The 22,432-nt window shown below is 43.3% G+C and overlaps 2 protein-coding genes across 12 annotated transcripts in view; one reads left to right on the forward strand and one right to left on the reverse strand.

The window, feature by feature from the left end:
* Positions 1–14,689, forward strand: part of TECTA (tectorin alpha) — an 88,851-nt gene extending 74,162 nt beyond the window's left edge. The window contains exons 15-23 of one of the 2 annotated variants that reach the window (XR_014558240.1): positions 1,430–1,710; positions 2,432–2,542; positions 5,095–5,297; positions 6,556–6,719; positions 9,785–10,033; positions 10,126–10,217; positions 10,771–10,858; positions 11,175–11,291; positions 13,198–14,689. Coding sequence is in view for 1 of the 2 variants with exons in the window: in XM_083713921.1 (XP_083570047.1) it covers positions 1,430–1,710; positions 2,432–2,542; positions 5,095–5,297; positions 6,556–6,719; positions 9,785–10,033; positions 10,126–10,288; positions 10,771–10,858; positions 11,175–11,291; positions 13,198–13,295 (1,474 nt within the window). In the remaining variant the exon portion in view is untranslated. Of the gene's footprint in view, positions 1–1,429; positions 1,711–2,431; positions 2,543–5,094; positions 5,298–6,555; positions 6,720–9,784; positions 10,034–10,125; positions 10,289–10,770; positions 10,859–11,174; positions 11,292–13,197 lie in introns of both variants that reach the window. The other variant, XM_083713921.1, reaches the window with a different exon arrangement.
* LOC310832360 (uncharacterized protein) overlaps positions 1–22,432 on the reverse strand; it is a 42,904-nt gene that overhangs the window by 9,616 nt on the left and 10,856 nt on the right. For 5 of the 10 annotated variants that reach the window (XM_083714113.1, XM_083714112.1, XM_083714111.1 and 2 more), the window contains 3 exons: positions 20,404–20,524; positions 18,705–18,817; positions 14,640–16,538 (listed from right to left, as the gene is read on the reverse strand). In XM_083714113.1, coding sequence (XP_083570239.1) covers positions 16,353–16,538; positions 18,705–18,817; positions 20,404–20,524 — 420 coding nt within the window. In that variant the 3' untranslated portion in view covers positions 14,640–16,352. Of the gene's footprint in view, positions 1–3,150; positions 4,190–14,639; positions 16,539–18,704; positions 18,818–20,403; positions 20,525–22,432 lie in introns of those variants that run through there. The other 5 variants (XM_083714118.1, XM_083714117.1, XR_014558247.1 and 2 more) reach the window with 5 other exon arrangements.

A 22,432-nucleotide genomic window follows, 5' to 3' on the forward strand; every position in this document is an offset into this window, starting at 1 on the left:
CTTGAGATGTCTGATTTGGCCACAGTGGCACAGTTACATCCCATGCCTTAGTGACATCCCATTTGGATTGCTGTAACACACACTATGTGCTCAAAAACCACAACTGCCTCAAAAGAGCTGCAGCCAGATTGTTGACCGGAGCTGATCATAGGGAGCATAGACTCCCTTGCTAGAGGAACTGCACAGGCTACTGGTGATCTGTTTCCAGGCACAACTCACCTATAAATTCCTGCATGGCTTAGGTTCGAGCTGTCTGAAAGACTGTATCCCCTCATACAACCCTGCTCAGGTTTTGAGATCTTCAGGGGATTCCCTTCTCTTGGTCTCAGCACCCTCACAAGCGTGCTTGGTGGGGATGCAGGAGAGGGCCTTCTTAGTAGCTGCTCCCAGATTTTGGAGCACCCTCTCTAGAGAAGCTAGACTGGCTCCCTCCTTGCTGTCCTTCTGCCAGCAGGCAGACATTACTGTTCCGACAGGCTTTGGGGAATCAACTGCTTTTAATTACACTGCTATTATTGTAATTACTGCTGTGTTTTAAACAGATTTTAGATATGTATATACTTTAGATACTATCAGTGTCTAATTGTTTTTCAGTGATAGCTTTTTCTATGTTTTTAGCGATTCTTGTTTTTATTTGTAAGCTGTCTTGAGTCCCATCAGGTGGGGAAACAGGATAACTACTACTACTACTACTACTACTACTACTACTACTACTACTACTACAACTACAATAAAAGATTCCCGGCAGGCTGCATTCAGTCCCCTGGGGGCCTGAGGTTCCCCACCCTCGTTCTAGGTGAAGGAAAGGACAAATACTCATTTCCTGAGCCTGCTGCAAAAGCCAGGACAAGAGTTCAGAGACTGCAGAATCCCAATTTGCATTTGTCTCTTTATATATTATATAAAAACAAGTAGACTTTTAGCTATTTCTGGTTGCAGTGAAAATCTTAAAAGGCTTGGACAATGTCTATTTAATGAAAGATAAGACAGGGTGGGCTTTGGTTCTTTCAGGGGCCAGGAGATGCAGCTTCTGCATGCAACACCCATTCATGTGCCAGAACTGGGTCATAAGCAAGTGGGAGCTAGGAATCATGCCAGGAGTCAGAGGTGAGGAGGCCAAGTCAGGGAACAAGCCTCAGCCAGCAGAAACTATTATTGCTCAAGCAAAGTCCAAGCCCACGTAGGAAGGCTTTTTATAGTCCCTCCTGTTGAGAAAAGCCAATGGCCAGTCTGGGTGAGTGGAGCCACTCTCTTGCATGGAGACTACTCACTGCCTAGAAATATGTTCCGTACTCTAGCCCTAGTGCCTCATTGCACACAGACATGGTTTCCTGATACAGCTTCCACCACTGTGCTCTTTCCCATGCTTCTTGTACACCTTTCCACATCTTCAGTATTCTGCAGTCTTTTGTGGTTTTTGTGATTCCAGCTGCAATGAGCTTCAATACGCTCAGTATGCTGCCACCTGCGACAACGTGCAGATCCAGGTCCTGCAGAGCGACAGCTACTGCCTCAAGCTTACTGACATGAAAGGCTTCTTTCAGCCTTGTTATGGGCTGCTGGACCCAATGCCCTTCTATGAATCCTGCTTTCTCGACGGCTGCTACAACCAGAAGAAGTACCAGCTCTGTGGCTCTCTGGCAGCCTATGGGGAGGCCTGCCGCTCCTTTGGAATTCTCAGCACAGAATGGATTGAGAAGGAAAATTGCTGTAAGCGAGCTAGGATTAGTTCCATCTTCCTACTGAGAAATTCTCAAACTTTGTCACAGTGGGCTTCCCTAAGTCAATAAAACAGCCGTTCAAGGGCACATTTGGCATGTTAGATCCTGCTGTTGACCAGCTACGTTATTGCAGATTTATCGGGAGCACAATAAAGGGCTATCTAGGCAACACTTTCAGCATGTAACAGCCTTGGGTGCTAACTTTTTATTTCAGGGAAGCAAGAGGCATTGTAAAAAAAAAAAAAAACCCCAAACACATTAGATCTTAGACTCTGAAATATATGAATTATAGCCAAATACTTGGAGTGAAACCACTGAAGTTAATAGCATGGCCTACATAGATTCATTGATTTCAATGGGACTGCTCTGAGTAGAAGTTAGATGGATGCAGCCCTGCATTACAGCCAGTTGATTTACTGTGTTCCTTGCCATCTAATCTTACAGATCCCTTCTGGATAGTATTCTTGAACTTCATCATTGCAATGGTGAACATAAAGACCTATCATAATTCCCTTGATTATGACAAATGATTGATTGCACCTTACATTAATTCACATCACCCCAACAAAGGCTGGTTAACATAGGAAAAAAGGCCCAGGTCTTCTCTTGTGTTAGCACTTTGTGTGTAAGTGATAAACAGCAGCTCATGCAACTGGTCTTAAAATAAATTGGTTGTCCTTCTTTGTTTCCCCCTCCTTTTTCCTTTTTAGCAGGAGTGGTTGAAGATCCCTGTGTGGGGGCAGATTGTCCCAACAGAACTTGTGAGGTGGAGAATGGAGGAGAGCTGTGTGGCTGCATAGAACCACCACCCTATGGAAACAGTGAGTTACCAGTGGCCGTGTTGAAGCTGCCAAGGAGTGACTGGGAAAGCATCTTTAACACATCCCTGTTACAGAGGGAGCATAAATGCATTCATAGGTGATCCAAACAGCAAGCATTCTCTGCTTACTGTAGGCTTCCCTAAAACCTGCAGCCCCCAACTCCATGTGTTTTCATATATTTCCCAATTATGCAGGCAGTGTGCCTGTATCATGGATACTATCCTGGTGATGTGAAATATCAATATCAATTTCCATTATTATTTATTTCCCGCCCATCTGGCTATGTTTCCCCAGCTACTCTGGGGCATTAAAACTTTACTAGACAGTCACAACCAGCATTGAGTCTCTGGCATGATCTTCTGCATGTATCACTGTGTCCTTCACATATATGATCCAGGCACAGTGAATTAACAGTGCATTGTCCTTTCAAGAACAGTCCAGCCATCTCTCTCCCTCCCATCCCTTAGTTTAGGACGTGGGTAGCCAATGCAGTGCTCTCTAGATGCTGTTGATTTACAACTCCCATCATCCCTCACCATCAGCCATGATGGCTGGGCTGAAGAGAGCTTAGCATTTGTTAGGCTTCATATTGGCTAGTTTAGAAGTCTGCTGCAATCCAGTGAGTAACTTGTGATGTCAGTCTTGGTGCTCGTAATTTCAAGGTTTGTTGAGGTTGTAGATCTGGTTTTCATGTTGGCTGAGTGTTGTATGCAATGCAGCGTTAAGTTAAAGTCACCTAGCAGTGTATTTGTTCCACTGCCAGAAAAATGTTGCACAAAGAAAAACAAAGTACATTTTCCAAAGATGGTTAAGAAACAGATTGCACACAAAAATCAACTGTTGGACAACAAGGGTTGGCTGTTTCACAAACAGCTTCCACAATTGCAGGCGCTGCATTGGATTCCTTTGTTGCTCAACCTTTGAACTCTTGCACTAGTGGATGGAGAACATTGGATGCAGCCTTGAGTTTTTCTCCTCGCAAATAATATCAAGTATGTGTAGTCAAAAGGAACCTTGGTTTTTTCCCTTATATCTTCCATCTTTTCTACCCCTGGTTTAGGAAGTATCAGACATCAGTTTTGTAGGTGTGATGATGCTAATTTTTTGTTTCTGGAATACTGTCCATGCTCTTAGATACAAGGATGTTACAGAACGATCATAGGACTAAGATGACAGAAATTAATGATTTGAATGGAATTTGTTCGGATGGGGTGGAAGTTTCATATTGTCACAGAAACTTTGAATTGCTCTTCAGCTAAGATACATTTTGTTGTAGTTCAAACAATTGTAGTTTGTGCAATGCCAAGTTACCTTAGTGGTGAGTCAGTCCACGGGAACATAAAAATGGCCCATTATTTCATCACCTTATTTTATCTCATTTTTCTCCCTTGGGTCTCAGCACTGGATTGTTTCCTGTGGCAGAATTTTCCATTGCTTCATCCAGCCTTGTTTTCCACTTGCCCTGATTCCTGAGGCTTCAACTGATTTCCATACAAATACACAGGGGTTTTTTTTTATTTAAAAAAATCCTAACACCATTAAAAATCAATTTTGCACAGCTATCTTCCTTGCTGTCTGTGAATGTCAATTGCTTGTAGCCTCAGCTCGCCAGCCCTGGAAAATATCACTTGGAACTGTCCATCAAACCTGAATTGAGGAGGGAAGGGGATTTATTCTGCATCCCCATCAGAGTGTCTGACTTAAGACTTCTGGTCCTGGTAGAATGCCAGGTGTATTTTGGGAGATCACATAAGAACACATGAATGGGCAAAAAAAACTTCCTTGGTGACAAATCAAATACCATCTCCAAATTCAAAAGGATATACAAAACAGCTTTTGTAGTAATCAACATGAGAGATTATTGTATGGCATGACTGCATGGCTAACAATGGTTAAGATTCAATTAAACAATGATTAAGAGTCAATTAAAATGGGTTAAATCTATTTGTCACCTGAAACTCAAGAAGCAAAACAAGGTCAAGGAGTACCCTTCTAAGCAGATGTAATTTACCCAGGACAGGACAGACTCCTAGACCTCTCACATTTGGCTTGCAATCCATCAAAATCACCATCTTCTTGAGATTTATTTCCAACTTGTACTCTCTAAGGATTGAGTGCTGCACCAGAAGCTGATGTAAAACTTAAAATAGAGCTGGGTGTTATCTGCATACTGCTGACACCACACTGCAGTTTTGTACAACTGCACCTATCACCTGCATATAAATATTAGACTAGCTTTACACTAGATAAGCCATTAATATATGCAAACAGTCATTCCTAGGCACCATGCACTTCCATCTTAATGAATTAATCTTACAATTAATCTGACTTCCTCAGTCTTGCATAAATAATAGGGGAGGAAATCAGCTGGCCATCAGGACTAAGGCTTTGATTGAAATGAATTGTTAATGTTCACGTCCTTTACTTCTATTTTCGACCGTGTTGTGGCCTTTAAATGGTATTTTGACTAGTAAATGTGATAGAAATCCATTTGCCAATTGCCTAGCCCTTATCTGCACACAGCTCCCCACTCCTTTTCTTTTTCATTGCAGACACGCAAGACATCCTGGATGCTGAGGTGACCTGCAAAGCTGCCCAGATGGAGGTGTCCATCTCAAAGTGCAAGCTGTTTCAGCTGGGCTTTGAAAGAGAAGGGGTGCGCATCAATGACCGCCACTGTCCTGGCATTGAAGGAGAAGATTTCATCTCCTTTCAGATAAATAACACCAAGGGCAACTGTGGAAACATAGTGCAGGTCAGAATGTTTGAGGAACTCTGGATTTGCTCCTATTCTCATGACACCCTTCTTCAGCTCATTGATTGTTCTGGGCTTGTGTCACTAGAGTCCTGCCGTGAAAGGTTTTGCATCCCTGCCATCAAAACATCATCAAATGCATTCTGAATGTTGCATACATACAGCACCACTAGTGTATATGCTACTTTACAGAGTTTCATAAGCAAAAAAAATAAGCCATGTCAGGAGAGCCAGCAGCAGTATATCACACTGTGCAAGTTGGAGTTAACTCTTTATTAACAAAACCCATGATCTGCACATGAGCGTCGGGCCTAATGAACACAGCAACTCATCTCCAGTAGGTGTTGCCCCCATGAAGCAGTTGCTGAGACTGAAGGTCCCTGCCCCCCACAGCTGCCTAAGTCACCTGCTCTCCAGGGTGCTTCCCAAGCAATCTGAGACTGTGTTTGTGTGTCGCCAAACTCTTCTCTGCCCTTTTAATGCCTCTTCTGGTTCTGGGAGGCAAGCAGGTAGGGGAGCTAATCTCCCAGACAAGGAGGGGGAGACCCCCACGACTCTTCAACAGCCTGACCCATCTCTGCTTCTTGGTCCTGCTACTTCCTCAGCTCCCGACATCTCCTCTTCCCTCTATTCTCCCTCTGGATCACTCATCATTGTCCCACCTCCATTCCTTGAGCTCTGAGCCTTCCTCTGTTGTTCGTTCCCCAACTGGTTCCTCCCACTATTCCTCTGTATCCAACCAATCCACGACAGGCAGGTCCTGCCCTTAGGAAGCTTATGATATATAATAGACTTTTATCATAATTTCAATTTATTATAAGTAATCCTGAAATTTTATTTAGGGCTATCCACAAATTCAAGGTTTTGTCAACTGATCATCTACTTTTTAATTGATTCCTCAACTTGCCAGACTTCCATTCTTCTCAGACTATCCTCAGACCACATAATGAGATTCTTCACTCAAGGTAGCTTCTTTTGGGTTAGTCTTCTGTTGGATGGTTCCCTCCATTTCACTCAACTTAAGCAAGAAAATTTAGACTGCAATTCTGTATACACCCAGTTTAGAGTAAGTTCCACTGAACTCAATACAAGTTACTACTGAGTAGACACATATTGCTGTTAAGTCTAAAGCACAGATTATGGCTTTGGATACTATTAAAGAGAATAATACAAGTGTCGTGGGCATCTGCACATCTGAGAGGCCTTTAATCCTTCTATGTGTATCTCCCCACCCCCACATTTTTTCCCCTCTGCGCAGTCCAACAGCACCCACATCATGTACAAAAACACAGTCTGGATCGAAAGTGCAAACAACACTGGAAACATTATCACTCGGGACCGAACTATCAATGTTGAATTCTCCTGTGCTTATGAGCTTGACATCAAAATTTCTTTGGATTCTGTTGTGAGACCAATGCTCAGGTAATAGAAACACCTGCTTCCTTTGTACATGTAGAGAGGTCATTTGGGTGGGAGAGATAAAGGCCCTGCTCTCATTGACTTTATTTGGAAGGGTACAGGATCCTCTGAGGAGACACCCACAGGAATATATGGAGTCAATTCACATGTTATATTGAATTTGACTTTCTTACTTTCTTTCAATGCTGATGTCATTCCTGTGTCTGAGTTCATGAGAGCACCGTCTGAAAATTGACATAAATGCAATCATTGAGACGGCTAGAGCGCCGGTGGCGGAAAACTCATTCTGAATCAGACAGGACATGGGCTAGAGCTCAACGTTGAGCCTACCAAGTGGTGATGGTGACAGCGAAGAGGACCTTCTTCACCGCCTCTATTGCATCTGCAGAAAATAGCAGCAGGAGACTCTTTCAGGTGGTTCACAATCTATCAGAACCACCTTCGTCACCAGGGCCTGGTAGGGACCCCACGATCTCCTGCAAGGCTTTTGCAAAGTTTTTTGCAGATAAAGTCGCTCAGATTCGGAAGGAGGTAGACTCCACCGTGGGAGCAGGGCTGGGGCAGGAGAGTGCTGGAGTCCTGTCTAGTTGTGTTACATGGGATAAATTCCAATCTGTTACCTCTGAGGATGTGGATAGGCTGCTTGACCGAGTGAAACCGACCACATGTCTCCTTGATCCTTGCCCATCCTGGCTAATAAAAGTGAGCCAGGAAGGGCTCTGCAGGGTGGTGAATGCTTCCCTCTGCGAAGGAGCCTTCCCAGACCCGGTAAAAGAGGCGGTCATTCAACCACTTCTTTAAAAAAAAACATCTTTAGACCCGGCCAATATGACCAACTATCTCCCAGTCTCAAAACTACCATTCTTGGCCAAGGTGATTGAGCGGGTGGTTGCTGAACAACTCCAAGCACGCCTGGAGGATGTGGACCATTTGGATCCCTTCCAATCGGGATTCAGGCCTCACCATGGGACTGCCTTGGTTGCGCTGGTCAATGATTTCCAACAGGCTAGGGACAAAGGTGAGAGCTGTTTCCTAGTTCTGCTGGATCTCTCAGCGACCTTTGACACCATCGACCATAACATCCATCTAGAGGGGCTGGGAGCTGGGGGCACTGTTATGCAGTGCTTCCGCTCTTTCTCCTGGGCCATGTCCAGAAAGTGTTGGGGGGTGAGTGTTCAGACCCCATGGCTCTCATTTGTGGGGTGCCTCAGGGTTCCGTCCTCTTCCCCATGCTTTTTAATATTTGAATGAAGCCGGTGGAAGAGTTCATCATGGGGTTTGGGCTGGGTGTTCATCAGTGTGCAGATGACACCCAGCTCTACCTCTTTTTTAAATCAGAACCAGTGAGGGTGGTGAATGTCCTATATGAGTGCCTGGAGGCGGTTGGAGGATGGATGGCACTAACAGATTGAGGTTGAATCCTGACAAGACAGAAGCACAGTGGCACCTTGGGTTAAGAACTTAATTTGTTGTGGAGGTCCGTTCTTAACCTGAAACTGTTCTTAACCTGAGGTGCCACTTTAGCTAATGGGGCCTCCTACTGCTGCCACCACTAAATTTCTGTTCTCATCCTGAAGCAAAATTCTTAACCCGAGGTATTATTTCTCGGTTTGCGGAGTCTGTAACCTGAAGCATCTATAACCTGAAGCGTCTGTAACCTGAGGTACCACTGTACTATTTTGGGGGGACAGGGGGCAGCCGGGTGTGGGGGACTTTCTGGTCCTGCATAGGGTAACTGTGCCCCTGAAGGACCAGGTGCACAGCCTGGGAGTCATTTTGGACTCACAGCTGTCCATGGAGGCACAGATTACTGGTAATTCTGTGTCCAGTGCGGCTGTCTACCAGCTCCATTTGGTATTCAGGCTGAGACCCTACCTGTCTGCAGACTGTCGCGCCAGAGTGGTGCATGCTCTAGTTATCTCCCACTTGGACTGCTGCAATGTGCTCTACGTGGGGCTACCTTTGAAGGTGACCCGGAAACTACAACTAATCCAGAATGCGGCAGCTAGGCTGGTGACTGGGAGTGGCCGCCAGGACCATATAATACCAGTCCTGAGAGATCTGCATTGGCTCCCAGTACGTTTCTGAGCACAATTCAAAGTGTTGGTGCTGACCTTTAAAGCCCTAAAGGGCCTCGGTCCTGTATACCTGAAAGAGTGTCTCCACCCCCATCGTTTAGCCCAGACACTGAGATCCAGTGCCAAGGGCCTTCTGGCGGTTCCCTCTTTGTGAGAAGTGAGGTTACAGGGAACCAAACAGAGGGCCTTCCTGGTAGTGCTGCCCACCCTGCGGAACGCTCTCCCATCAGATGTCAAGGAAATAAGCAGCTATCCTATTTTTAAAAGACATCTGAAGGCAGCCCTGTTTATGGAAGTTTTTAATATTTAATGCTGTATTGTTTTTAACACTTGATTGGGAGCTGCCCAGAGTGGCTGGGGAGACTCAGCCAGATGTGCGGGTTATAAATAAATTATTATTATTATTATTATTATTATTATTATTATTATTATTATTATTCAATTCATGAGCTCCAGGTATACACCCATTATGTGATTTTTGTGACCAGAGACCCATGGTGTGTCCCCTATGTTTGCAAAAACTTACACTAGCATAGGATGTGAACCAGCCCTGCAACTGCCCAGTTAGTACTGCTCTGATCACTCTTTGATGCTCATATGTTTGTACCTGGGACTGCAAAAGATATTGTCCCTCCTGTAGAGGCCTCTGATGTCTAATGTTTGAAAGTTCTCATGTATGCATAAGCAACACCATAAAATAATTAGGAAAAAGAACAGCGAGTCATAATCCATGCCATTTGTCTGAAGAATGAGGTAGCTGAATTGCTGTTTACAGCTTATTTCAGTGCATTCATCACTTTATGGTGTTTTAGCATTTTATTGTAATCCATCCTGATAATATACTTGAAAGGGCAAAATATAATTAATAAATAAATAGGCACCTGAGGCAGATTTCAACTTGCTTCTCTGACTCAGCAAGCTTGCTCCATGGTTTCTCCAGGATATTTTCTCTATTCACTCTTCGTTAAGTTTTATAACTCTCCTTTTCAGTGTGATTAATCTGACAGTGCCTACACAAGAAGGCAGTTTTACAACCAAGATGGCACTGTACAAAAACTCGTCCTACAAGCATCCCTACCGGCAAGGTGAAGTGGTGCTGACCACCCGTGACGTGCTGTATGTTGGCGTCTTCGTCCTTGGGGCAGATTCCACCCATCTCATCCTAATGCTGAATAAATGTTATGCAACACCTTCTCGAGACAGCAATGACAAGCTCAGATACTTCATCATTGAAGAAGGGTAAGTGACATCCTTTTTCCTTCCCCGGTTTTGGAAATTCCAGAGATTCTTCACAGCTGTGTTGAGAGCTGGGGCTTTTTTTTGCATTGTAGGTGCCAGAATATAAAGGACAACACAATTGGGATTGAAGAAAATGGAGTTTCACTGACTTGCCGCTTTCACGTCACTGTCTTCAAGTTCATCGGTGATTACGATGAGGTTCACCTCCACTGTGCCGTTTCACTTTGCGACTCAGAAAGATACTCTTGCAAAATAGTAGGTGGCATGGAGCGTTATATCCTGGCCCGGTAGATTTGCATAGCTTAGACTCTACACAGGGTCATTGACCATCTTATATAAGCTGACCTCGGTGTTTATGGTCTGCAGCAGAGACTCTACTCAAAGTGCCCTGGGACAGAATCATGGAGTTGGAAATGACCTCAGAAGTCATCTAGTCCAAACCCCCAACTAATGCAGGAAATCCACAACAATAACATCTGTGTAGATGGGGAAATGCATGCATTTTGAGGGATGGTGATGCATTATGGATATCTCAGTAGTCACCCCTAAACTCTGGAATCCACAGGAAGATTACCTGTGCTCTCCAGATGTTGTTGGATTACCATCATCCCTGGATGATGGACATGGAGCCCAACAATATCTGGTGGGCCACACCTGCTCTAAGTCTTTACCGTGATTTCTAGGTGGATTTCTAGAGTGCACACACTTATAGCAATCTTCTCTCCTTGTTTGGTCAGAACTGTCCTCAGAACGCCAGGAGGGCCAATGACTATACCAAAGAGCTCAATGAGCAAATCATCTCTGTGGGGCCAATCAGGAGGAAGCGTAAGTCTGGCATTTCTTCAATTTCCTGAAGGATGATGAGTTTACTTTACTCCCTGGCTACAGTGGTGGGATTCAGCATGTTGCAAAGACAGAATTCTGCCTTTGTTAATAATCTCTCTGGTCCCCAAGGTAGCAGGAAAAAGTTTTGAGCATTGAAGGTAGAAGGGTTCAGAGCCTGAGTAGCCATAAACCAGCATCACTGTGTAAAAATCTGTTTTAATATGAACAAGTGGTAACTTCACAGTGTCACTGTGACCCCGACCATTCCTCCTTATTGGAAATATTCCACTTTCATTTTTTACATCTTGTGTTTTAGGTTTAGACTGGTGTGAAGACAATGGAGGCTGTGAACAGATATGTACAAGCCAGATGGATGGGCCTCTATGCAGCTGCGTAACAGGGACCTTGCAGGAAGATGGCAAGAGCTGCCGAGGTGACGTATCCAGGCATTCCACAAGTTATTCTCTTAGGAAGGTTTGGAAGCAAGGCCTCCCTTTAATGCCAAAAACTGCCCACTTACAAAAACTGACATCCCTTTCCTTTGAAATATTTTACTATTCTGGCTGTTGTAACTTTGAAATGAACATATGAACAGCCTTCGTGCTACAGACCATTAGTCCATCTATTCCAGTGTTTCCCAACCTTTTTTGGGCAAAGGCACACTTGTTTCATGAAAAAAATCTCGAGGCACACCACCATTAGAAAATGTTTAAAAAATTAACTCTGTGCCTATATTGACTATATATAAAGTAACTCTCTTTAATAGGCATCAAATAAACACAAAGAAAGTACCGGTATTTTATAATTACTTTATTATGAAATAGTAAGTACCGTATTTTTAGGACGCTCCGTCCCATAGGACGCACCTACTTTTTTTGGGGGGGGGGGGAATAAAGGAAAAAATTTTTCCTTTATTTCCCCCCAAAAAAACCAGGTCGGGGAACAGTGGGATGGCGGTGCTGCGCCTCCCCGCTGTCCCCCGAGCTTGTGGGGCTGGCCCATGTCTGCCTGGCGCGAGGGGCGCTCTGCTTCAGGGCGCCCCGCGCATCGGGCGGCAGGCTACAGTCCGCAGCATGGGGAACCCTCTGTTTCAGGGCGCCCCACGCGCCCCCACGGGTGCGCAAGGCTTGCCAACACGAGCGCGGAGCACGGGGCGTCCTCCGAAGGAACGCCGCCATCCCGCTGTCCCCCGAGCGCGGAGCACGCACGGGGCTAAAGCAGCCCCCCGCGACCCTCTCCCCGCTGGAGAGGTGACACGCGCTTATGGCAGGAGCCTCCATAGGCGCGCGTCACCTCTCCAGCTGGGAGAGCACGCACGGGGCTAAAGCAGCCCCCCGCGACCCTCTCCCCGCTGGAGAGGTGACGCGCGCCTATGGCAGGAGCCTCCATAGGCGCGCGTCACCTCTCCAGCTGGGAGAGCAGGCACGGGGCTAAAGCAGCCCGACTCGCCCGCCTCCCTCCCACGGCACACCCGGCAACTTCTCGCGGCACACTAGTGTGCCGCGGAACACCGGTTGGGAAACACTGATCTATTCAGTACAGTCTACTTCAGCAGTAGCTCCTCCAGGGCTTTTTTTCAGCCGGAGCTCACCAGAACACAGCTCCAGCACCTCTCAGGTGGGTGCTATTGCCATTCTAAGACAACAAGGCAGGCATTCATGGCACCTTGCTTTCTAGAAAAATAGCACTGGGCTCCTCGGTGGTTAAAATGAAAGCCTTCTCCATGAAAAGTATGTGCTCTGTTGCTGACCACTGACCTTCCCTACTTACCCTCCTCCCCCTAAAATTTGTGACATACTTTATGGACCACATGTCACTCCTTCCTATATGAATATGTATGGAGAGTCAGTCCGGGCCAGCTTAGTTGATTGATCATAGGAGTTTTAGTTGATTAATTGAACAAACGAACTGCACATGGGGAAAAGTTGTATTTCTGAAGCACACTTTCTTTGATTTTTAGATAGGCCTGGTATAGTGTAGCAGGCATCATCTTAGAAGAAGCATTCTCTTACTGTAAGAGGACAAGAATGCCTCTGAAGGTGCTGTGATATCTCTAGTTTTTATAAGCCCTCATTTAAAAAAAACCAAAAACCTCTTTAAATTGTTCCCTGATTCATTGGGAGGTCCTTGTTTAAAAGTATTTTAAATCAATTAATCTAACTGGTTTAATTTATTATACTGTATATTTGCAGCCACAGTATAATTTATTGTACCATTGAGATCTCACTAGCTATATCCCGGGGCTACTAAGAAAATCAAAACCAGTACAAGAAATGCAGGCTCTGCCTCTTTAAAATGTGGCTCATGAGTTCTCTCTCTTCTTCTTCTTCTCTCTATAGCAACCAGCTCATCAAGTGGACCTCAAGCCAGGCTGCTTCCCCTCATTGTTACCCAGCTATCGTTATGGTGTATTCTCTGTAAACCGATTCCAACATAATAATTAATCTTCAGCTTCTACTTAAAGTACTGTAATTTACTTTAACCCTTCTAAGTCCCTGTAGGATACGCGCATGCAACCCTAAACCTGCGACCTGCACTGACAACAGTCATCACCATCTATGACAACATTTTGTCCGTTGCTGCACTGGAGTTGTTGGCCTGCTTTTAATGGTCTTAATCCTAAAGAAAGCTGGAAAAATTTAACAGGGCACTGCACTCTTCTAAACATCAGGGATGTGTCCAACATGATGCGTAGCAAATAGTCAACTGTGTTTCTCCCTCTTTGTCTTCATTTTTAGGACAATCCCCACTCTCTCTTCCTGTTTAAATTTTGGAGGAAAGTATTTTGCCTCTTTGATCACTACTTGATCTTGGAAGAAAAGGAAAATGGGCTGTAGGTAGTCATGGAATTGGTGCCCTGAAATCTATGAATTGCTCTCTGTAGGCTCCTATTTTGGAGGCCCCCCATCATTGTCATTTAGTTCAGGCTCTAGCCATTTGTTTGTTCATTTTCTTTTTTATGTGGTTGCTGTGAGCCTTGCATGCACAAGAGAAATTAACCATTGTTAATTTCTTCATAGAACATCCAATTGAAGTTCTCCATTCAAACAGCAGGGCTGAGAGAATGAATAGATGGGGGCAATCTACAGGTACCTTGAAAATGTCACCACAGAGTGGTTGGCATGTGGGAAGCCATCCCAGTTTTTGTTGCAGCTGCCATCATTGCCACTCACACATCCACTTTAAATGAGCAAACTTTTGGTCATATGAAAAAGCATTTCTTCTTTTCTTGAGTTCTGACCACTCTTCTTTCTCTTGATATATTTGTTCAAGTAGCTTTAAGGCGAGACAACAGGCAACTTGCTTTTGGAAACCTTGTTTTGAATGTGGGGGTTCTATGGATATGCTGGAGAACATTCAGGTATAGCATTTTACCATAGAAACAAATCCATCAAGAGAAATGTCTGTGGCGCAACCTACTACCAAGTTTATCAGAGGTTTTGATACAGTGTGGACATAACAAATTTACATTGGTTTAAAACAGAAACCTGTGAGTTAAATTTTTGTGAGGTGTGTAAGGATCTCTAGAAGAGAATTCTCAACACCTCATCGAACTGCAATTCCCAGGATTCCTGGAGAAGCCATGACATTTAAAGAGGCAAGGATTGATAACAGCTTCTAGTGTTTCAGCCTGAGATCCTATCCCTTTAATTATGCTCACATGTTATCACTGAACTCAGTAAATAGCTCACAAAAGAGCTTTGGACAGCTGGGGTGTCTTCCCTCCCCCACCCCCATCCCAATTCAAACTCTGTCCCTTTTTGTTATACATTCAGCCAAATAATTTAAACATGGTTTATTCTTAATAAAACTTTGTGTTCAGATATGCTCATTTCCTGTTTGTTATTGCATCACATGGGGAATCAATATAAATATAAATTAGTGTTACACTCACATACATTACCCTGAAATGAAACATAAGCATATAAAAAAGCCTTACATTATTCAGGTGCTCTTTTCCTCTCTTCTGTTTCTGTTAAATACCCTTTAAATGAAATATATCATACAGAATGAGTTAAGCATGTACCTCAGTCAATTATGTAGCAAGTTCCTCTATGAGAGCAGAATATCATTCTTGTTAAGGAAGAGATATTCTGTTAATAGTGCAAATCCTGGTTTTAATAGGTGCATTGGACTAGATGCAGTAGAACAAAATGCCTCCAGTCATCTGCAGAAGAGGGCATCTGCATTAAACTTGGCATACTTAGTACGGGGCTTTAAAAAAATGAATAGCCCAAAGCTGATGTAAGAACATGAGACCTTCTGGATCAGTCCAATGGTCCATCTAATCTAGCATCCTGTTCTCACAGCCAACTGGATGCCTTTGGGAAGCCCACAAGCACAACCTGAGTACAATGGCATTCCACCCACCTGTGATACCCACCAACTGGTGTTCAGAGGCATACTGCCTCTGAGAGTGGAGGTGGAACACAGCTATTTTGGCTAGCAGGCATTGATAACCCAGAAAGCCAACCCAGAAAGCCTATGCTCAGGCCTCAAAGGACTATTCAGGCACAGAAAGGAATAACAATTCTAACACTGCCTCGCTGTGATTGGGCAGGCCTTATGGAGCCCCTGAGTTGGCGGATGGGTCAGGTATAAGGAGTCTTCTGCCCTTTGCTGGTGCAAGGGAACAATGGTAAGCACACACTTAGAAAATAAGAGTTGAATGTCCTTAAGTCAAGCATATTGAGATAATCCAGGCAACTTCCAAAAAGCAGCCCAGGTACTCAGATACCATGGTGGGGAGTGACATTCTGGGGCTTGCACAGGCAATCCAGCCTCTCTGTGCACTGTGAAGCTTCTTCATCAAGGGTAGTCCTACCTCTCAAATGCCCCAAGTCAATCAGATGTCAGGGGCTGGACTCTTTGGCATGATAAGCTCCTGAAATGAGACTCTGGAAACAGTTGTTATCTACAGTCAAGGGGATTAAACAGCTCCAGGTCTATGACAGACACTTGTACTCCACCCACATATATGAACAGCAAAGAGCTGGACCATCTCTATACACATAAATTAATTTTATGAAGCTTCCTGCCACAATTTGTGGTGATGGCCATGAGCTTAGGAGGCTTAAGATGGAATCACATACCTCTATGGGGGATGGGGAAATACATGTAACTAATTAAATGCAAAATCTGCAAAACACCACATGAAGAAAGTCCTTCACATAATGCAAAATTAATTAGTTACTAATGGAAATAACTAATGGAATTTGCAGCTACTGCCACAAGATGTAGTGATGGGCAGCAAATGATTAGACAAATGTATTTATAAGTCTACTAAAGGGTATTGACCATGATAGCTAAATGGAACCTTCAGGTTCAGAGACATTCTATCTTAAAACAGCAATTGCCAGGGGGGGGATGGCAAAAGAGAGTTGTTGCACTCATGGTCTGCTTATGTTCTTCCCAGAAGAATCTGGCTGGCCACTGAAGAAAATGGATGCTAGACACAATGGACCTATAATCTGATTTAAGAGAATTCTAGTGCTTACATTCTGTTGTTTATGCATTGAGCATTAATATGGATATAGTTGTCTGTCCCCCAAAATGCTTGTAATAAAACTACCCCCAGCCACAGATTCCTTTCTACCTGAGCTTTATTTTCATATTCCAGTAGATCTTCCATGTCCTCGTCCACCACTTTATTCAGCTCTGTCAAGATAACATCTAAAGCCTGAAATATACAAGAGAGGCGTCCCAAAATTTAAATGAAAAGGAAAAAGTGAGGGTGAGAGCTGATCCAGGGAAGGAAACAAGCTTAACACTTTCTTTAAATTGAGGCCTTTACACAAGTCAGGTTACAGCACAAAGGCTTCATGCTCTGTTTTTTTTTTTAAAAAAATAATATGAAATGAGAGATCTGATTTGATGTGAACCACATTGCTGTTTTCATAATAAAAGAAGTGGCAGCCACATGAGTAATTTGAGACAAAGCAATATCCCATCAGATTAGAGTCAAAAGAATGTGCCAGAGCCTGAAGACACACAAACCATGTGCCCTGCCAATCTTTCACATTTTAAGATCTATTTTTAAGGCTCCTTGCAGTACAAAGTAGAGTTTAAAACTTGCTTACTCTGCTGCCATCTGCTGGAAAATTTGGTTTACAAATCTCTGGTTTGCAATGATTTCAACATCACAATGTTTTCCCCTCTAATAATGATATACAACCCTTAAGAGTCAGTAGTCCATCGGATCTGCAGAATGTATAAAGGTAAACAACAATGACTTCTTGAAAAACAGCACTTCCGTCAAATTAGGAGGGCAAAGCGCCTCCAGAGGTAATGGGCGTTTGAAAGGTCATTCAAGGACGTATCAGGACAGGCATGCTTCCTGTGGCTATAGGATTTTGATATTCAGGACTCAAGAATGGTACTTTACGACTTTCATAAGCCTTATAAATAAATCATATACCGGCCTTTGGTCCAGAATAATTGCACCATTCACCTTCTGGTAACTCTACGTTTGATGTGTGGCTAAAGGTAAGCAAGAATCTACTGAGGATAATGGAAGTTGTGTTTAATACAGCAAGGAAACAAAAAATAATAATTCAGGGGTGGAAACCCTGAAAATGTGTGCTCTAACTCCTAGGAACTATCTGATGATAGTTATTCTGTAACTACCTATTCTGTAAAACTATTCTGTAAAACTATTCTGTAAAAATAAGCTAGACCCAGTGGTTCTAGATTTCTGCATTACAAGACTGTTACGATCTGCGACCAGACTGTCAGAATGTTGCAAACAGATTATATTTCAAAGGTTGTCGGAACAACTGAAGGAGCACAGTTGTCTATGCATTCAGTGACAACTGGACACAAAGAATTAGGTTTGCAGTGCAGAGGGGGAGCCCGTTTTAGCTTAAGTGCCCTAAGGCTGAAAGGATAGTTTAGGACAGGCAAAAGAAAATACTTCTTCACACCATGCATAGTTAACCTGGAATTTGCTTCCACAAGCTGTAGTGATGACCACCAACTCGGATAGCTTTTAAAGAGGATTAGACAAATTCTTGGAGGATAAGGCTATGATCTGTCTCCACCGTTGAAGGCAGTACTGTATGTCTCTGTAAAACAGCTGCCAGGGACAGAAGTTGGGAGAGTTCTGTTGCTCTCAAATCTTGCTTGCAAGTTTCCCACAGCAGGGGCGGACTTTGGTAATCTTTCATAATATGGTGCCCTGTTCCATCTCCAGTTAAAAATGATCAGGTAGGAAGTATTGAGAAAGATCTACATATTCATTTGGAAGTAAATTTCACATACTTAAATGGGATTTCCTCACTTGCCTTGAGGAAGCCTTTTTAAATTATAGTTTTACTTACAATACATACAGCAGCATTCTGTACCAGCCTATGTGTGTGGAAGGCAAAGACCTCGATTTATCCTCCACCTCAGATACATATGATACTGTGAATGCAAAGCTGCTGTTATGTGAGTGTAAGGAGCCCACTACCACTATGTACTTAGGGCAATTGCTGCATTGAGGCACTTAGGACAACTAATGCACTGGAGTATTTGACTTAACTTCAGCACTGTGAAGGTTAAACAGAATATTTAATAGGGAAAGAGATATTAGGAGGAGCAATAATCTATGATTAGCAAAGGAGGGGGAATCCAGCAGCCCATGATGAAGCAGTTCTCGACTAATCTCTCCCTCTCTCTCTCTCTCTCTCTCTCTCTCTCTGTGTGTGTGTGTGTGTGTTACATCCGACCCTTTCCCCTTAATTAGCTCTGAGCCTGCTCTGGTAGAGGTGGAGGCAGGGTGGGTGAAGCTCCTCTGGACACTGCAGTACAGGAAAGATAAAAGGCAGCCAAAACAATCAACATTTTAAAATATGAGCCTACTTACCACCTCGGTAAAAGCTTTCAGATGGAAATCTCCCAGGGGGATGTTTTCAGAGGTAACTCGCTGCTGCTGCTGAATGCTAAATAACTGCTTAAGGAGAATATCGAACATAAAATCTAGAAAGAAAAAGGTAGGCAAGGAAGATTGAGGGCCAAACTGGACATGGCATTTGTCATGCAGTTTGCCCTGGTGAGCTTGGAATTCTCTCTTTTTTATATTTAGTATTATTTATTAATTAAATATCTATACCGCTCTTCATCCAAGGATCACAGGGCAGTTTACAATAGAAAAACACACAAATACACAGCACAGTAACAAAGCTACTAGTAACACACAGTTTAAAAGGCCATAGATTAAAAACAAACAAACCTGAAATAGCAGGGGGCAGAGAGGAGCCAGGCTGGGACTCTGGCATGAGGGGGAAAAAACAGCTTTAACTCTTTCTCCTTGCCATCTTCCCAGTTGGAATCCCTCCTCACCTGAGTGCCTGTTTTTGCAATGTGAGGTGCCAATGGGCACTTTCCTCCCAATGCAAATAACAGTTATGGGGAAGGCAATTCTAATCAGGATTCCAATCAAGCCCCTGCCCTGCTGTAACAGCTTTCCCCCACCAAATAGCACTGTATCCTTCCTGCCCCTAGAAAAATCAGCCATAACAGCAATGTGGCTATATCCCCATAAAACTGGTGTGCAAGGATTTTCTTGAGGGATAATTGATATCCACTTGAGAAATGTTGGTAGGACACTACATCCGTATGGGCAGGGCTTTTTTTTCAACCGGAACTCACTCGAACTCAGTTCTGGCACCTCTTGGGTGGACGCCATTGCCATTATAAGAGAACAAAGGATGTGTTCATAGTGAGTTCCAGCACTTCCTTTTTTAGAAAAATAGCACAGTGTATGAGTGTAGCACTATGGGTAGCTATAGCCGTTCCTGCCAGTTGTCCATGCTCTGATGACTTCCTGTTTGGTTTACTGTGATGCACTCTGTAGGGTTGGCCTTGAAGATGGTCTAGAGGCTGCAATTCATGCAGAATGCAACTGCTTCGTTGGTAAGGGGAGCAGCCGAATGTGACTATGCGTTATCACCAGACCTGAAAGCATTGCACTGGCTGCCAGTGAGCTACAACAATTTATGAATAACTAGAGCCTCTTTGAGAATTTTTACTGGCCTTGCCAAAATGTTGTTTACTGAATATATTGCAGATATTTTAGATATTAAAAAAAAATACTCCCCCCCCCCCCAAAAAAAAATCTGTGAATTTTGTTCTAGGAAAAATGTCTGAGCATGCAGGGTCTATTTGACTGTTCAGTTCCGTCTGACTCCCAGATCATGGCCAGTGAGTGGCATGCAGAAGCTGCTGCCTACAGGATTCCACTTTTGCCACACTACTACTCATTGCTGTAACATGCAAAGGCTGACTCCTGCACTTGGTGGCAGATGCACCTGACCATCTGAATATTAAGGGTACTTTAAATCTGCAGTGTAGGTATGCCTAGTATCTGTCATATTTAAGCCCGACAACCATTGTTCATGCCACAGTAACTTTCCTTGGAAATGTAATCAAAGCTCCCATCTCCGCCAGCCCTTTAGTGTTTGCAAAAGGCTTCTTAGATCCCCAGTGTTAAATAAATCCAAGATATTATGTCTTTCCCCAAAGTTACAGGCATTCCCCTCCCTCCCCAGCTGTTCAATACTCACTATCTAAAATCGCACTTGAGTGCTCCTTCCCAGAAAACCTTGGGCCCTGCAAACTCATCTTCCCTATCACACGCTCCAGGAGAAATATATCAATAAGTTGTTTAGCGGCAAGCACAGCAACCTGGGAGGGGAGGAGACAGAAACAGACACCCCCATTACATTTCTAAAAGAAAAAGAAAACATTCTTCAGCAGCTGCTTCTTAAGGTTTCTCATTGTGTTCAAGGAGAGAGAGTTCCAGTGGCTGCCCTTATAGGTGTGCAAACAAAGCAAGCTTAGTTTCTCTTTTTAAAAAGATCAATAATGAAATATGTTTTTATTTGTTTTTATTCTTGCAACAGTTTTATCTTTTTTATACTTGAATATGATATTGTTGTAATCTGCCCTGGGACCCTATAGTGAAATATGGGCAAGAAATCTTATTAATAAATAAATACATCTGCTTCCTGAGAATTAATGAAAGAACATATATTCCCAAACTCTACATGTAGCACAGCCCACTTAAGGGGTAAACCAATTCCCCTATGGAAGTGGCAGCAGTATCCAGCTAAAGTTCAGATAAGAGGTTCAATCCAGCAAAAACTGGATGCCTCTAAATCCAACCAAGATCAGTGGGAATAACAAGTATTTTAGTATTAATGAGACACTGAACTGTGACATGGCATTTAACTGAGATGGTTACACATACTTAACTTGCTGCATTACAACCAATTTCTTCAAGTGAGAGCAAGTGCATGACAGATTTGGAATGATTCGGCTTACCTCTCATGGACAATCTAAAAGTGTATAAATATTCTGACATTTTAAGAGATAATGATCCATGGCAGATCATATAGTGCAGGGTCAAATTGTTAATGTGCTTTAATTCAGCAGCCTCATATTTTATCCATCCCCCAAAGCTTTTTTGTCCTCAAGTATGGTGACCTTAGGGTCAGAGAAATATTGTCTCTGGAGGCTGCACTGCTGATTTCCTTAATCAGGATTGTGCCAAGCAGTACTGAACTTGAAAAATGTCACAAAGTGTGATTTCTCTTCTTTCTTAAAAAAAAAAACCACCAAGTTTTATTAGACCTTCCAGTTTTGTGAAGAAGTTTGAGGTATCTCAAGCAATTTCTGTTGCAGTCTAAGAAGTCAACAAAAAAAACTGTGTTAAGTTTCAAGAATCAGGATACCCCCTTCATCAGTAGTTACTTCCTGATTATTTTATTCCTACCCGTTTATACTGCTGCTGTGTGTTTCTTGCTTTTACTTGCCCTTTTATTTTTGCCACAACCTTCCTAACATATTCCAAAAGAGCAAAATATTCAAGTGAAGTCAATTGTACTAAATTGTTAACTTGTAATAACACAAGTACAGCCCTCCTGGATCAGATCATGAAGAAGTATTTTCTTTTAGGAAACACTATATATAGATTTTATAGATAAGGCTTATCCACACTTCCCTTTCCTCCGCTCTTTCCAGGCACCGTCCGTGATTTAAAGCTCCATGTCCAAGTGCCCTTTTGCTCTGGAGTTGTCCCCACGAAAACCCACTCTTTAAAGCTCAATCAAGGCAAACAGCAATCCGTAGAAAACCCAAATTGGTGTTTGCTCCAATTCAGCTTTAAAGAGCATGTTTTCATGGGGAAAGCACTGACCTGTGCCTGGAAAGTATGGATAAGCCCTTCGTTGTTAATAATAATGTATTCCAGTACAAAATCAGAGTTTTCCTGATGCCATGTTCATATCTCAAATAGGGTGGCTATGAAATATGCCTCACCTTCACACCTCTGCCTGGCCAAAGGGTGAGTTTTGATATGCTTTGTGGTTGCTGTTGTTTTTCAAAAGAGGTCTTAAAATGCCACTTTGATGCTGAGAATCAGTAAAAGGAAAAATGCTTTGCTTGGGTACTAAAGGATAAGAACTGACAGGCGGCATAAATACTTGTGGCATATGATTTATAGATTACACCCTGTCGTGTTGTAGGGAACTTGGCATGCATTGTAATGGATTTGGTTTCTAATAAGGAAGAGTGCATTGTGATTTTGTGTAG

This window comes from Podarcis gaigeae (genome assembly GCF_964106915.1).
Source record: "Podarcis gaigeae genome assembly, chromosome: 15".
Classification (NCBI taxonomy): Eukaryota; Metazoa; Chordata; class Lepidosauria; order Squamata; family Lacertidae; genus Podarcis; species Podarcis gaigeae.